Source organism: Ichthyophthirius multifiliis, assembly GCF_000220395.1.
Source record: "Ichthyophthirius multifiliis unplaced genomic scaffold scaff_1120509251004, whole genome shotgun sequence".
Lineage (NCBI taxonomy): Eukaryota > Ciliophora > Oligohymenophorea > Hymenostomatida > Ichthyophthirius > Ichthyophthirius multifiliis.
Window position 1 is genome coordinate 33,788 of NW_004086293.1, and position 16,559 is coordinate 50,346.

Here is a 16,559-nt window from a genome sequence, read left to right on the forward strand (position 1 = left end):
TCTCTATTGCTTTTATATTAACGAAAAATATTATTATCATTATTATTTCCTTAAATATTTATTTAATTATTATTATTATTCTCTAAAATAGCGAACGAAGCTAATTATATTGAATTATTCTCTTATTATTTTTTCTTTTTTATTTCAGGAGAATTACAAATATTACTTTACGGCAAATTATTATAAATCAATATATTTTCATCTAATTAATTATTTTATAAATAACTATTTTACTAAATATTATTTTTCTTTTCTTCTTCATTTTCTTCTTCAAAAGTAACAAGATTTTCTTTGTTTCTTCTATTTGAAAATATTTAGCATTATTTGCTTTGTATTTTAAAAACAGTACTATCATAAATATTTTGTTAGTTATAATTTATATTATTGTTAATATTTTTTTGATTTTTTAAATAATCTTTATCCGTCGGTTTATTTTATTATTAATTTATTTTTACACTTACATCTTCTAAAGGTTATTTTTTATAATCATTTTAATTGTGAATAACTATTTATTGATTATTTAATATTATTTAATTTTTGTTCAAACTATTTTATTACTTATTTTAGTTCAAACTATTTTATTACTAATTTTCCAACTATTTATTACATAAATTATGCCAGTAATTTTTTGCAGTTTATTTTATTTATTATATTTAGTCTGAGTTATTATGATTTGTTTAATTAACTTCACTTTCTTTATTAATATCGTTATTTTAGAATATTTAAGAAAAAGATTCGTTCTTAATTTCATTTAAATTTTTAATATTTTATGTTACTATACTATCGAAAATTTTAATTTATTAAGAATTTGATTTTTATAATTTTTTATCTTTTATAATTTAAATATTTTCTGAGTTTAAATAAGAATTTATATTTCCTAAAGCATCTCTAATTGTACTCGAAAAGTTGCTTAAAATTTTTTCATTTTTAAAATTATTATCTTAATAATTATTATTTTTTTCGCCTTAAAAATTACTTTTATATAAAAAATCACAAATAGATTTTTAATTTGTTTATTATTAAGAAATAGAAATATTACTAAATGCATTTTATTATTATTATCTTTATTTAATTTATTTAAAAGCATTATTTATTGAACTATTGTTTTATTTTTAGATATTATTATTTTTAATATTTTCTTGCAAAAAATCATTTGGAAATTAGTTACTTTCTGTTTTTCTTATTCCTCTTATTTTTTTTATTTTAGAAATTTTTTCTTCATTTTTATCAGTTTTTTTGCTACTTCTGAAATATACGCATTCATTTTAACAACTATTATTTGCTTCTAAAAGCATAGAAGGAATCATTTAATGAAATTTATTTACTTAATTTATTTGTTAATCTTCTATAAATTATAAATTTCTTTCAGTATTCCCAATAGATAAAGAACGATTATATTAATAATTTCTTTAAGTAGCAAATCTCTATATAAAATCAACTTTTTAAATTGAGTTTTATTAGTTAATAAATGTTTAATTTTAAACACTTTATTTTTATTAAGGAGTTTTACTCTTATATTAATCATTATTTAATAACTATATATTTTAGGATTTTCTAGGAGTTTTTTTAATTATTTAAGCCTCTTTTTGTAACAAAAAATATTTCAAATATATTTCTGGAATTTCCATTTTCATTTTTTTTTCAATTTAATTTATATATAAGATTGAAACTAATGGGATTAAATGTTATATTCTTTATGTTTTGTTTTATAAATATTAGTTTTAAAAGTCTTTAACATTTGTAATAAAAAATTAATCATTAATTTAGATTTATAAAACTTTTTTTAAAAAAAATTAATCTTATAACACTTTTGAAAAAATATAAAATTACAATCATACTCATTAGATTATTAGATTAATTAATTTAATTTTTAAAACATTATTTATTGAAACTAATATTTTTATAAATTAATTTAAATAAGTATTTTATATTTTCTATATACTTAATTTTCTGACGACTAGAATTAACCCATAGTTTTTTTATTGTTGTTTTTTTAATTTTTAATAACTAATATTTATACATAATAATTATTATTTACATTTAAAAAATTTTCACATTAAATTAACAAATTAAATAAAGAAATATATTTAAATTAATAAATATAAATAATATATTAATAATCTTATTTATTATAAATAATCATGTCTAAAGATCTTTTTAATAAATAAATATAAATATAAATATAATATAATAAAAAAATAAATACCTATATTAAAACGATCCGCTAATTTCTTTATATCATCCTAGCTTTTTATATTAGTTTTTTCAAATTAAGAATTAAGTTTTTCTCTTTCTAATTATGCTTATTTACTCATTTCATCTCTTAATTTTCTCATATTTTCAATTTAACTATTCCTTTGTACAAGCTTATGATTAAATTATTCAATCTTTTATTAACTTTCAAATAATTTTGCAGATTTACATCTTTCTAAATTCTTTATGTTTTATTAAACTTTTTAAAGTTTATTCTATTCATGAATGATTCTTTATTTTTGATATAAAATCATTGTTTATCTTTAAAATTCGCTTCTACTATCTAGTTAAAGAGTAAGTTTATCTCTCAATTCCCCTTACATTTTATCATTTATTTAATTAAATTTTATTTATTCCGGTTTTTAATAATTATTTAATAATCTTTTATTCATATATAAATATAAAATAATATGAATTATGAATACCTTTAAAATTATTGTATTCCTTTTTAATCTGATATTTAGGATTAATTTATTAAAGAAGCTTAAATTTATTAGTTATCTTTTTCTACTTTTAAGTAATAAGATACTGTCTTTCCAAGAATTTTTTTATGTTATTCCTTTTAATTCGATTTTATTATATTATTTTTATAATGTTAAAATTATTTTTTTTCTATAAAATCTATTTTTTTTTTATTTTCCAGCTCTAATCTTTTGTTTCTATTATATTCTTCTTTTTCTTCAAACTAATTAAGGTTATTATTTTTTTAAATAAATAAAAATTACTTATAATCTAATTTTATTTAAGTTTTATTTCTCTATTAATCTATAATTTTATAATTAAAATATAATAATTAAATTTATTAATAAAAATAAGGTACCTAGTATTCCTAAGTCTTTTTTCGTAATAGATTCTTTTTATTTCATTACTAAACTTTTTTTATTTTCTAATTTTTTCAATTTATTAATTTTTAAAATAATCCTAATTTTCCATATTTTTTTTCTTTTCTTAATATTATAACTATTTTATTTTCTAAAATTCTCTTATTTATTGCTAAAGTCTTTTTTTTTTCCTTAGTTTTTCTCCTTCTTATGATTCTATTAAACCTTTTTTGATTAATTGCTTTTCTCTCATTAAGTTTAAATAATATTTTTCCTTAGTATTTTTTTATTTAAATAAACTTTTTGAAATATATATTATTTGCATTACTTTTTCTATTGCTTTTTATTATATTTCCTTCACTTTTAGCTTTTCATTAAATTATTTTTAGTTTAATTATTATTTCATTATTTACTACATTTAAATAGCCTTTTTGTAATTTAATATTATTTATATGTTGATTGTATTAATATTTATATTTATTAAGTACTTTTATATGATTTTATTTAAATTCTTCTTCACGAAATTTTTTTTTTTATTCTAATTTATGATTTTTTTCTTCTGCTTTTTGCCTTAAGCGTTGCATTCTTAATTCAGAAATTAACATAAGTTAAACTTCTTATTTCTATAAAAAAATTATTTGCAAATTTAATTTAATGTTTAGATACTTATCTTTTTCTGATTTATCTTATCATTTTTTATTCTTTTTCCTTTATTTTATATTTTTTATTTTTTGTTTAAAAGTTTATTTTTATAATAATTTGTATATTCGAAATATGAAATTATATTTATTTTTACCATTTATAATTAAAGCATTTATGACATTTTTTATTTTATTTAATTTTATTCAATTTTATAAATTATAACTATTTTTATTGTAAAATTAATAATAACAATAATATAATTATAATGAATTTAATAAAAAATATATATTTACAATTAAAAATATTAATAGGAAATTATAATTTATTATAAAATAATAAGTTAAATAACTTAGTTATAAAATAAAATTGCTTAATAAAAATGCAAATTTAGAATTTTAAAATTTTCTTTTCTTTTTATGTAATATATTTTTATTTATAAATAAATTATCTGATATACACATATTTTAATATATATTTATATCAAAAGTATATTTTATTATATCTTTATAAAATCTTATAGATACAAATTGTCTTTTTTATATTAAATAATTTTTTTTTATATAATTTAATAACAAATGAAAAAAAATTATAAAATTGCCTTAAAGATATTATATTATAAAATTATATATTTTATGTATTTATTTTGTAAAATAAAATTTAATGTCTATTAAGTTTTTTATTATTTTAATAATCGACATATATTATTAATGAATATTATATATTAAATTATTTTACTTATACAATATATATCAAATAAAAAAATTCTTTTATTTTTATCAATAAAGTATAAACATATTATTTATTACATTAAATTTAAAATATATTTTTAGTTATAGTTAAAAAGTTTTTTTTTTAAATTATATAATATTTTATTTTAAAATTTATACATTTTTATTTTTTTCAAACATATTTTAAATAAAAATAATATAGTAAAAAAGTATAAAATATATTTAATTTTATATAATTATTATTTTTTAAAAAAAAATATATAAATAGGATATAATAAAAAAAATTAAATTTTTTAAAAGAGCGTTAAATATCTATCCTAAAATTATAAATGAAATATTATATCTAAGTAAAATGTATAAATTTCGATATCAATAATGAAACAAAACTTCTCTCATCTAGTAATTCATAATAAAATAATGTTTAATAATTTGTAAATTATAATAAATAATAAATATATATTAATAAAATTATTATAATAAGATATATCTATTAATAAAAATAAAATAAAATTAATAATAACTATATATTATATAATTTTATTTTTAATATTTTATATAATAATAATATTTATATATAAATTAAACTGAAAAAGTAAATAATTATTATTTTCTGAAAAAAAATTAATTAATAATAAAATAAATAATTTATCCAAAGACTGTGAGGGATTAAAAATTAAAATTACAAAGGTTTATAAAAATAATATAATATATAAAGTAATATAAATCATGAAAAAATAATTAAAAAATAAAAGTGTAATTTAATAAATAATATTGATATAATATCATATATATAAATAAAAGTATTTATATTATTATTATTTATAAAATAATTAAAAGTTGAATAATATTATCAAATTTTGTAATATGATTAAATAAATTATATATGGTCTGGTATATTTACACCATACTTAAAATATAGCACACTCTGTTATTAAACCTGAAAATATTTTCAAAATGTTTTATTTTTTGTTTTAGATGATTTTTGATATTTTTAATATATTTAAAACAACTTATCATTTTAATAATAATTATATTTTCTTTCATTTTATTTCCTTTTTTTTAATTCATAATTCAGTTGTTATAGTAAATAAAAAAAATAAGGGATATTTTAATGAATAAATATCGATATATGCTTTTCTGTTATACCGATTTTTTAATCAAGCTCAAATTTATTATTTAATAGATTTACTTGTAAAAATGTTTCAGTGTGTAACTGAAAAAATAATTTCTTGTTTCATTAACATAAAGTTAAATTAAGCATAAGAAAACATGTTTATATGTTTTATTATATTATTTAAAGATAAGCAAGCTCAAGACATAATATATTATTATATAATGTAATGAATAAATATTTTAGGCTATTCATAATCTGAAATATTGATTTTTCTTAATAATATCAATAAAAATAGACGAAATGTTATTTTTCAATCTGAAAAATAAAAATTTATAATATTAATTTATTTTCTAATTCATTACTAAATTCAAATTTTTGAAACTAAATTTGAAATATCATCAATAATTACTTAAAATAAAATCAATTTATATTTTAAATTAGTTTTTTTGTATTAAAAAAATAAGTAAACATATATTAAAATTAAATAAATAAAGTTTTTAAATTAATATAAAATAAAGGTATTAATTACATTATGTAAATAATTTAGGTAAATTGAAATATTTTTTTTTTTAAATAAATTTGTATTATTTATATTTATAATTATTTTTTTCTTTCTTAAATATTTAATATATATATATATATTTTAATTTTTTTGATTGAATAATAAAAAATGTTAAACAAAGAACATACATAACAATAAAATAAAAAAAAAAAAAAAAAGAAATCATTTAAGTAAAACTTTGTTTATATCTTCAACTAATTTTCTACATTCTTCTCTAATTATTTCATAATTCATATCTTTTGTTTTTGTAATAATAAAAGCTTTTAAGTTATTAACATTATTTTAACTATTAGAATATTTCTTTTCTGCTTCACTATAACTAGTGTACATTTCATGCATTAATAATTTTTTTTCTTTTAAGTTATGATCATAATTAATTTTTCTTAACTTTAAAAAATAAAAAATAAAATAAATTAACTTAAATTAATTATAAATTTTAACTTCATCTACTATAGTGTTTTTATAATTTTGTAATTCATCTCTTTCTTTTTTTAATCTTTTTTCTTTGTTTTCAAAATCAACTTTAATTTGTTGAATTCTATTAAACTTAGTATCGATTTCACTTTACATACTTTAAAGTTTTTCATTTAATTAAGCCATTTACTTTATTTTATTTTTTTATATAGATTAAAATATAATTCAATATATGCATATATATAAATAATACCTAATTAACACTTTCTTCTGCTGACTCTAGTTTATTCAATTAATCTTTTCTTAATTCAACTTCTTATCTTAAAGCAAATAAAGTTTTTTCTGAATTTTCAGCTTATTCGCCCTTTTGTTTATTTTATAAATATTTTTTTGTTTAAATAATAATAAAAATAACTTTAAATTTCAAATTTCCAGTCATTTCATTGTATTCCTAATAAGATGGTAGATTTCCTGTCAAAGCTAAATACTTTGATGATTATTCTAATTAAGAAACAATATTATTTTCTATTTATCTGATTTCTTCTATTTCTTTTTTTCTATTATTTTCATAATTATCCATAAAATCAGTAATTTCTTTATCTTTTTAATACAAGAATTCATATTTTTTTTTCTATTCTTCTTTGTCAGTGCTAGAAGATAATTCTTAATTCAACTCTCTTATTTTTTTTTTCATAATTATCAATATTTTTTTAAATTTCTTTTATTCTTTTGTCAGTTTATGTAGTTAAAGCATTATCTTCTTTTACTCTATTTAATAATCTATCTCTTGCTTCAGGAAAGCTAAGATTAGCCTTAAGATTAAAATTAAAATAAAATTAAAAAAATAAAATAAATACTTCATTTAATTGCATTTCAAAGTCTTCTTTTTTCTCTTGAAAGTTCAATAATTTATTCTTTTAAATATTACCCTTTTAATTTTTAAGAATCCATTCTTAATCTAGATTCAACTTAAGAAGTTTATTATTTAGTTCATCCAAAATCTATCTCTACATATTTATTTCTTAATTTAACTATCTATTTTCTTTTACCAAATTATCATATTCTTATCTCTAATCAGGATCTAACTCTGTAATTTTTTATTCTGCTAACTAAAAAAAAAAAGATATATTTTTTTAAAAAAAGTTAAAAATTACTTAAGTTATTTAGTTTAATTATTGTTCAATTTACATAATTTACTCTTCTTAATTTTTTCTTTCAATAAATATTTCATCTAATTATTCTGCCTATCTTTAGTTCTAAAATTTTATATGTTCATACATATTTCTTATTTCTTCTGGTCTTGTTTAACTTCTTTATTTATCAAAAGCAAGATTATAATCAGCTAATTAACCTTCCAAGCTTCTTACTTATTTAATTAATTCATCAAATCTTTTATTTTTTTTATTAAAATTTTTAATATATTTTTTTTAAATATAACCTCTTTTATAGATTGTTATAAGTCTAATTATCTTGCTAAATTTATTCAACCTTTTCTTTAAATTTTTTTATTTAGTCTATTATATCAGATGTTTTTTATCTTAAAATGTTCATAAAATATCCTTTATCTTAATAAACCCTTCCTTAACTTTAAGGTTTTGTACTCATTCCTGTCATTCCATCTTTAGTTACTGGCCTTTCAATAATTTTTAAATTAGGTACTCCTACTCCTTAAAAACCTCCATCACCCTTTTTTTTAAATAAAATTTAAATAAATATGAAATTATTATTTATATATATATATTTATTTTTCCATACTTTTATTCCAGTAACTAAACCTTTTTATGCTGTTTATATTGGTCTCATTCTATTAATTAATTTATAAATATTAAATTTTTGTAAGTAAATATATATGTTTATATTATTTACCCAGTTTTTTAAGCTGTTGGTATACGGGGATCCATTTTTTTTATTTTTTAATGTATTTATTATTATTATTTTAATATATTAGATAAAAATTTTATTTTTTAAATAATTTTTTATATATTTATTTTATTTTTTTAAATTTAAAAATATTTATATTAATATATTAATTTTTTACATTATTTTTATTTATAATTAATATAATTTAAAATATATAAATACGGATATAAAACATACTTATGATTTTTAATGAAAATTATTTTTTTTTATATATAAAAATTTTATAAATTTAATTTAAATTTATTTATATTTGATAAAGCATAATCTTAAATAAATATTTAAATCATTTGTATATAATTTCATTTTTATCATCTTAAGATTTTTATATATAAATCTTTTATAAATTTATAATAAAATTTCTAGAATAAATAAATAAATAAAAATTACATTTTCAAATATTTCTTCAGCTTTAAAATATACCTAATTTTCTGTTATTTTGTCTTATTTAATAACTAATGGTTATATATTTTAATCTTCAGAATAAATAACAATTTCTTAATTATTTTCGTCCCATAAAAATATAATCTAAAAGAACTAAAAATCCTAATTTTCAATTTAACGATATCCCAAAACTTTATAAATATTCAAAAATTGAATATTAAACATTTATTAACAATATTCAATACTTTTAGACATACTTAATTATTCAACTTATTATATAATTAATAATTTTTTTGATATAATCTTATTATTATTAATTATATTATAAATAGCTAAAGAATTTTTCTTTGCTTAAAAAAATATCAAATCTGAATAAGTATTATTTGCTATCTTTACTTTATAAAATTTTAATTTTTAATTTATTATAAATTTTCTCATTTATTAAAATGCTTTTATCAATTTTTATTTTGTAAGAAATCTTATTTAGTTGTTTTCTACATAGAACTAATTTTATATATTAAATTTTTAAAAAATAACTTTTTTATTATTTTTTTTACAAAATATTATTTCTTTAGTTTCTCGACTTAAAGATTATATGCAGGTATTTTAATTTATTTTATATATTTATTATAAGATCTTATTAAATACTCATTTTATGTATTATCCAATAAAATTAATAATTCAAACATAATTTTATCTGAATGGTTTGGGACTTCAATTAAATCTATTTTGTTAATATTATCAGAATTCAAACAATTTTTTTTATTCTAATTTTAAATATTATTATTTATATTTAATTCTATAAATTAAAGATTAAATATAGGTGTTGTCCTTTGTGAATAAAAAAGTGAGTTATCATTATTTTAATCAATTTTAATTAAAAAATCATTATTAATTTAAATTATTAATGCCTATTTTAAAAAAACACTTTGTAAATAATAATAATAATAATATGTTTCTACCTGCTTAATTAAATCATTTGAAATTTTCTTAATTTAATTTATATTATTTATTTCTTTAAGATTATATTTATATGTTTTTATAGGTAAATCCCAAAGAGGCTTTATAAATAAGTCATTACTTTCTTTTACTGCTATAATTTAGATATATTATTTATTTTATATTTAAACAACACCTTTTGATAATATTTAAGATTATTCAATATATGAAAAAGTCTGGTTTTCATCCCAAAAAATTCCATTTTCATAATTAAAAACGCATCTATCAACTATATGTTATTTTGATATTTTTATCAAATTTTCAAATTAATATTTTTCAAAAGGAATAGCATAATACTTATAAGGATTTTTTTATTTTTTTAATGTCTTCAAACAAACAAAAGAATTAAATTTACCTTTAAATAAGTACATTTTGCCCTTTATTTCTTATTCATATTATTACAAATTTAATTCAATTTCAAAAAATCTTTTTTAAAATAAAAAGCGTATTATACCAGACTTTATTAATCTAACATACTTTAACTTTATATATTTAATCTATTCATCTATAATTAAAATCTATTTTTATTTTTTTTTTTTTTTATAATTTCTTAAAAATACTTCGTTTTATATTATCCATTTATTTACATCTTATAGTTTGATATTTATTTCCAAAGATTAATAATTAGATTAATTTTCTGATCTAATGGTTAATTATGACTTTTTTTGATTGTAATCAAAAAGTAGGCTAATTTTTTTTTAGCTTTTGAAGCATACTACTTGTTTTTTACCAAATTTAACGATATTATTAAAATCAGATAAAATATTGGAAAATTTTTTATTAATGCAGTTGGTTTTTTAAACTTCATTACACACAAACTTAAATTTTTATAATTCTTTAATAGCATTAATCTTATATGTTGTTTTAATCTTTTATATATAAGCTTTTTAAATTATAATTGTATTAGAATTATATATTAAATAAATCAAAAGACAACAATTTTTCATTATTTTAAGAAAATATTATTTATGAAAAATTTTATAGAACCTAAATAAATAAAATGAAATATTTTTAATTATATAATTATTATATTAAACTAGTATCTATTTTTATCACATCAAAAAGTTATTTTTACTTATAAATAATTAACTCTTTTATATCATAATCAAAATAAAAATTGTAGAATTCCTATTTATTTTTCTAAAAATAAGAAATAAAAATTAATTAGTTTTCATTTAATTAATATTGTTGATTTTAACTTTCCTCTTACTAAGAAGCCTATAATTATAATTATTTTATTTAATTTTATAGGCTTTTTATCAATTCTTATTGCTATTAAATTTAAGTATTTTAATAATCTATATTTTTTTAAAATTCGTCTGTATTTTTAATGTTTTAATTGAGTTCGCCATTTAAGCTGTTTTAATATATTTTTGCTTATTTTTTTTAATTTATTCTAAGAATAATATAAATTTTAGTTTTAATAATTAAAATATTATTATTAACAAAAAATCTTTCTTATATGGTCATTTTATTTTTAAATTTATTAAAAATTTTAAACTTAATTTTATTATTAATTTTTTTAGTCTAAATCCTAATTTTAGTTAAATATTCTTGTTAAATTTCGATTTATTAAATTAAACTCTTTTAACTCTAATTTTATTTTTAACTTTTTATTTTTGTGTGTTTAATCTTTTTTCTAAATAGACAATTCAGTAAAATATTATTACTTAAAATCATATTTAGAATTATAATTATTTTTATTATTTATTTCATCTTTAATTTTAAATAAAAAATTATTTTTTACCATCTTCTAATATTTATCGTAAAATTTTTAAGTAAAATAATTATTCTAACCCATTCCTTATAAGCAGTTTTTGTAAGCTTCCTTATATAATTAAAGTGAATTTTTATAATTTTAATAATAAAATGTTATTTTTGCGAGTGAATTTTGACACACTGCTAATTAAAGATAAAGTTCTAATTTTTATTAATTTTAATGATTTTGATATAGGTTTAAATTTAGCTCACTTATAAAACATGCTTTTTTAGTAATTTCAAATGCTTACTTAAAACTATATTATATGTTTTTAAAGATTATATAAAAATGCTATGTTAATAAAATATTATATATAAATACTCTCCATTTTTAAATAATATAGACGAATAACTAGCTTATATAAAGCCAACATACATATTTGATGGATTTTCACTTATAATATTTAAGGATTAATTCAATAAATCTTTTGATTCATTATATTTTTCTTAAATTTATAATAAATTAATTCTGTAAAAGTTTGTTAGTAGTTATAATTCAATCATTTCGCTAAAAGCTGATGTCGTCAATTTATATGATAAATTATTTATTTTAATTGCTTTTTGAAGATTTTTTTCACTTAAAAACTTCATTGATAAATTATTTAATTTATAAACAAAATTAGAAAACTCATTTTAATTATTAACAAAAATATTTGAATTTAATAAATCTATTTTTGTTAGAAATAAAATAAAAGTATTATAAAAAAATTAATAATTGATTTACTTTATTACAAATTTTAATATTCCTCTTAAAAATTATCTGTTTATTATAATGCTTCTATATATTTTCGAGACTCGAATGCGTCATTAAAATAGTTTTAGTTTATGCTTTATCTTAATTAAATTTTTTAATTTAAGCTTTAGTAATTTATATTTATATTCTTAATGTTTATTTATGAAAAATAAATATAATTTTATAATTGTATTTTTTTTATATACCTCATTATTCTATTTTATTTATTGCTCTTTCCTAATTTGAATTAAACTTGATTATGAATGAATAAAGTTTTTATTTTTAAAATTTTATTTTTAAAAATCTTAATAGCCAACTATTTTTTATAAATTTTATTATTTATTCATTTAATTTGACTTTATATTTATTATAATTATATTTTTAAATTTTTTTTTATTTTAATCTTATATAAAAATATTTTGTTTATTATTTACTAAAAAAATAATTAAGAAAAATAGTATTTTATAAATTAAATATTAAATTATAAATTTGATTTAAAAATATTTAAATTAATTATAATACTATATTTAATTAATTTTTTCTTATTTTAATAATACTAAATTTTTAGTCATATTTAGTTATACTTATTAGTAAAAACTATTTTATTCAAAAAAAAAAAGGCTTCTAAAAATGGATAATGAAATTTTATATGAATTGAGTTTTTAAAACAAAATTCAGATCTAAAATTAATCGATAAATATATAATAAATAATAAAATAATAAAGTTTAATTAATATTTTATAAATCATTTATAAATTAAATATATATTTTTATTATATAAAATAAGAATAAAAATTATTAGATAATATATTCTAAAATTATATTTTTAATGTTGATTTTAAATATAAAACAATAATATATATTAATAGTTAATTTTTTTGTTTATTTTATTATATTTAAATATAGTTTAAAATAAGCTTATTTTCCTTATCATTTATTTCTTTTACTTTTCTAAGATTTAATTTTTCCATATTTATTCTAATATTCTATCAATTCTTATTCATATTTAGCTTTAGCTTCAGCATATTAACCTTCATATTTTTATTTCTCTTATATACTTGCTTTTTTCCATTATTCAGCCATCATACTTATTAATTAGGTAATTCTAGCATTGGGATGCTATTTTTTAACTTTTTCATGGTTTTCTTACTTAAACAAGAAAAAACTTGATAATGGTCTTTTTGGAGGTAAAGGCTATTTTATAAAAATGTAATTCAATATAAAGAACAAAATTAAATTATCAAAATATATAAAATATATTTATTTATTTTAGTGATTTACTTTTTCTTCAGACTAGAAATTGTTTCTTACCATTTTATAATTATTTTAGTAATTTATTTTTTTATAATATTATATAAAGTTTTTAAAGAGAAAATAATAATAGATTTTAACGAATTATTAATATAATGAAAATAATTAGAATATTTAAATAGTGAATTAATTATATAAATCTATAAATTATTATATTAGTATAATTATATAAATTTATTTTATTATTGTAAATTATTAAAGTTTTTATTAAATATATAATAATATTAGATAATTTTAAAAGTAAAATTAAATCAATTTAAAATAATAAATATGTTTTTAAATTTTAATGTATTTACTTTTCACTTATAATTTGTATTTAAAAATACTGAAAAATAAAAAAATTATATTGGAGAATTATAAGGATTTATTTACAATTTTAAATTAAAATATGAAAAATATATTAATAAAAATTCTATATAAATTATATATTATTAATATATTTATTATTAAGTTTTATTAAATATATTACACTATATTTTTTTTCAATAATTTTATATATATTTTTTTATTTATATATTGTTATTAATTTTTAAAAAAATATTAATTAAATTATAAATATTTAATTATAATTGATAACCAGAAAATATTTATCATTATTATCATTATAATTTAATTTTATAGTTGGCTTTTAAAAATAATAAGTTTAATGTTTAAATTTATTTACTAATGTAATATAATTTATAAAATTAATTAAAAACAAAATTAATATTGTTTTAAAATAAATACAATTACATTTAATATATTAATTATGTAAATTATAGTCTTATTATTCATAAAAAATGTTATTATTTTTTTTGAAATATCCCCATATTATTTATTTTATTGTCAATTTTATTTTTTGTTTCAAATAATTTTTTTATATTTTGAAAATAAATTAAAAATATCATAAAGAAAATGAGTGATAGTTTTAAATTAAATTATATACATATTAATTAATACAAAGTACAAATATTTATCATTATATAGTTTTATTTTATAATTTATAGATATATTTTAAACATAGCAATAATGTAAAAAAATATAAGTTCTTCTCCTTATAAGTATCCAAATGAAATATATACACATAAAAATATAAAAAATAATTATAATTTTTTAAATGAAGATGATTCTTTAAGAAAATTTATTAAATCCCAACAAAAATTGTTATTAAATTATATAAAAGCAATACGCCTAATAAAAAATGTTATATTGTAATGTTAACACCACGACATTACTGTATTAATTTTTCAAACAATCTAAATTTACTCAATTATTTAACAATATTTTTATACTTTATTACAAAATAAGTTAATATCAACATATTTATCTTACATGATTAGAGATTTTATGATAATTATAACTTAAATACTTAAATATTAAAAAAAATATTATTTCGTTTAATTTTTAATATAAAAATATTTTTATTTATATTTAAATATATGTTTAAATAAATATTCATTAAATTTAATAATAGTTAAAAAAAATTATTTTTATTATCTAAAATAAGGTTATAATATAACTAAAAAAAAATTAACATTTTAATTAAAATAATAATAATAAATTTAATGAAATAAATGCATAATAAAATTTATAAAAATGATATTACGATTAAATTAAAAAACTTAAAGTCTTAATATATTAAAAAATTATAAAATAGAATTTTAAAATTCATTTATTAATAAAGTTAAAATTATTATATATAAATAATTTTTAATATTTATAAATACAATCATATAGCTTAATAATTATTGATACTATGTCTTATTTCTTTTTTATCATTGTTCACAAAAATCCAATTATTAAGTTCGTTTTTACTATACTTTTCTTACTTTTTTTTTAACTTATTTTTAAGTTTTTTCTTTTCCTTATAGCATTGACATCCTTGTATTTAATAACTTAAATTATCTAAGTTTTCTCTATAAAAACAATAAGGAAAAGATAAAGGAAGAGATTTATTTCTTCCAAAAAGTATAACTGTTACATATTTTAAATTATTTTAAACAGGATTTAAAATTTCTTATGAAATAAGTATTTAATCAATATTATTAAAATCTAATAAACTATCAAATTCAACTCTGTTCCAAAGTAAATTATTTTCTCTAATCAAAATGAAATTTTTAACTTTAAGTTCGATTGGATTTGATCCTTTTTGCTTTAAATTCATAATATCGTTTTAAAAATTAAAAAATAACCATTCTTTTATTTAATACATTTCTGATTAATTTTAATTTAATTAAGCTTCTAATTAGATATGTTATTCTATTTATTATTAATTTTAAACTAATTCATATTTATTATCTTATATTAATTTTTAAGAATCTTCTAAATTAAAAGATAATTAATTAAAAGATTTATAATTTTATATAATTTAATGTAAATTATTTTGTAATTAAAATTTATTATCTAACATTGAAATTTTTAGAGTTTAATAACTATAAAAAAAAGTTCAATTTATTTATATATTTATTTTTTTATTTATTTATTTATTTATTTATTTATTTATTTATTTATTTATTTATTTTTTTATTTATTTAATTTTATATATGATATAAAACTATTTTAATACAAAAATATATATTTTATTAATTTAATATTTTTTTTTTTTTCTTATTTTATTTTATTTCATGCAATCTTATTATTTTTTTTTTTTATATATATTTATATATATATGAATTATTAACAACTTTTAATTTTTACTTTTTTAAAATTAATTTATCTACTTTTTAAATAAAGATATTTAAATCTATTAATTTTATTTTTGTTTTGAATTTTATATATATAATAAATAAATTAATATAAGATTATTATATATATTTTTTTTATATTATAATTTATATAACTTTGTATTCTTTTTTTTAATAATTTATGATTTTTTTTTTCTTTTTTTGTTTATTTTAATTGCAAATCAAATTATAAGATATTTAATAATTTATTATATATTAAA

The 16,559-nt window shown here is 14.1% G+C and overlaps 3 protein-coding genes across 3 annotated transcripts, besides 16 other annotated features; all 3 read right to left on the reverse strand. All coding sequences in view use genetic code 6, as the record gives it.

Annotated features, from left to right (window-relative positions):
- Positions 1-207: 207 nt before the first annotated feature.
- Positions 208-247: a microsatellite.
- A 277-nt stretch (positions 248-524) lies between these two features.
- Positions 525-592: a microsatellite.
- Positions 532-592: a microsatellite.
- Positions 534-581: a microsatellite.
- A 514-nt stretch (positions 593-1,106) lies between the features above and the next one.
- Positions 1,107-1,136: a microsatellite.
- A 933-nt stretch (positions 1,137-2,069) lies between these two features.
- Positions 2,070-2,104: a microsatellite.
- A 55-nt stretch (positions 2,105-2,159) lies between these two features.
- Positions 2,160-2,205: a microsatellite.
- Positions 2,165-2,205: a microsatellite.
- A 2,278-nt stretch (positions 2,206-4,483) lies between these two features.
- Positions 4,484-4,545: a microsatellite.
- A 15-nt stretch (positions 4,546-4,560) lies between these two features.
- Positions 4,561-4,614: a microsatellite.
- Positions 4,615-4,877: 263 nt separating this feature from the next.
- Positions 4,878-4,953: a microsatellite.
- A 1,077-nt stretch (positions 4,954-6,030) lies between these two features.
- Positions 6,031-6,083: a microsatellite.
- A 199-nt stretch (positions 6,084-6,282) lies between these two features.
- Positions 6,283-7,114, reverse strand: IMG5_127590 (intraflagellar transport protein , putative; the record flags this gene model as incomplete). Its single annotated transcript, XM_004032158.1, has 4 exons — positions 6,283-6,507; positions 6,562-6,723; positions 6,788-6,898; positions 6,950-7,114. The coding sequence occupies 4 exons, from the start codon at positions 7,112-7,114 to the stop codon at positions 6,283-6,285; spliced, it is 663 nt and encodes a 220-aa protein (XP_004032206.1).
- A 64-nt stretch (positions 7,115-7,178) lies between these two features.
- On the reverse strand, positions 7,179-8,337 carry IMG5_127600 (intraflagellar transport protein, putative; the record flags this gene model as incomplete). Its single annotated transcript, XM_004032159.1, has 4 exons — positions 7,179-7,346; positions 7,392-7,643; positions 7,689-7,923; positions 7,973-8,337. 4 exons carry the CDS (start codon positions 8,335-8,337, stop codon positions 7,179-7,181), a joined length of 1,020 nt encoding a protein of 339 aa, XP_004032207.1.
- Positions 8,338-9,244: 907 nt separating this feature from the next.
- Positions 9,245-9,283: a microsatellite.
- A 3,316-nt stretch (positions 9,284-12,599) lies between these two features.
- Positions 12,600-12,627: a microsatellite.
- Positions 12,628-13,255: 628 nt separating this feature from the next.
- IMG5_127610 (nonhistone chromosomal protein lg, putative) lies at positions 13,256-13,519 on the reverse strand (the record flags this gene model as incomplete). The annotated part of the gene is made up of 1 exon (XM_004032160.1): positions 13,256-13,519. A coding segment is annotated over one exon (264 nt), but the record flags the coding sequence as incomplete, so codon positions are not given.
- A 1,068-nt stretch (positions 13,520-14,587) lies between these two features.
- Positions 14,588-14,632: a microsatellite.
- Positions 14,633-16,064: 1,432 nt separating this feature from the next.
- Positions 16,065-16,149: a microsatellite.
- Positions 16,150-16,559: the final 410 nt, after the last annotated feature.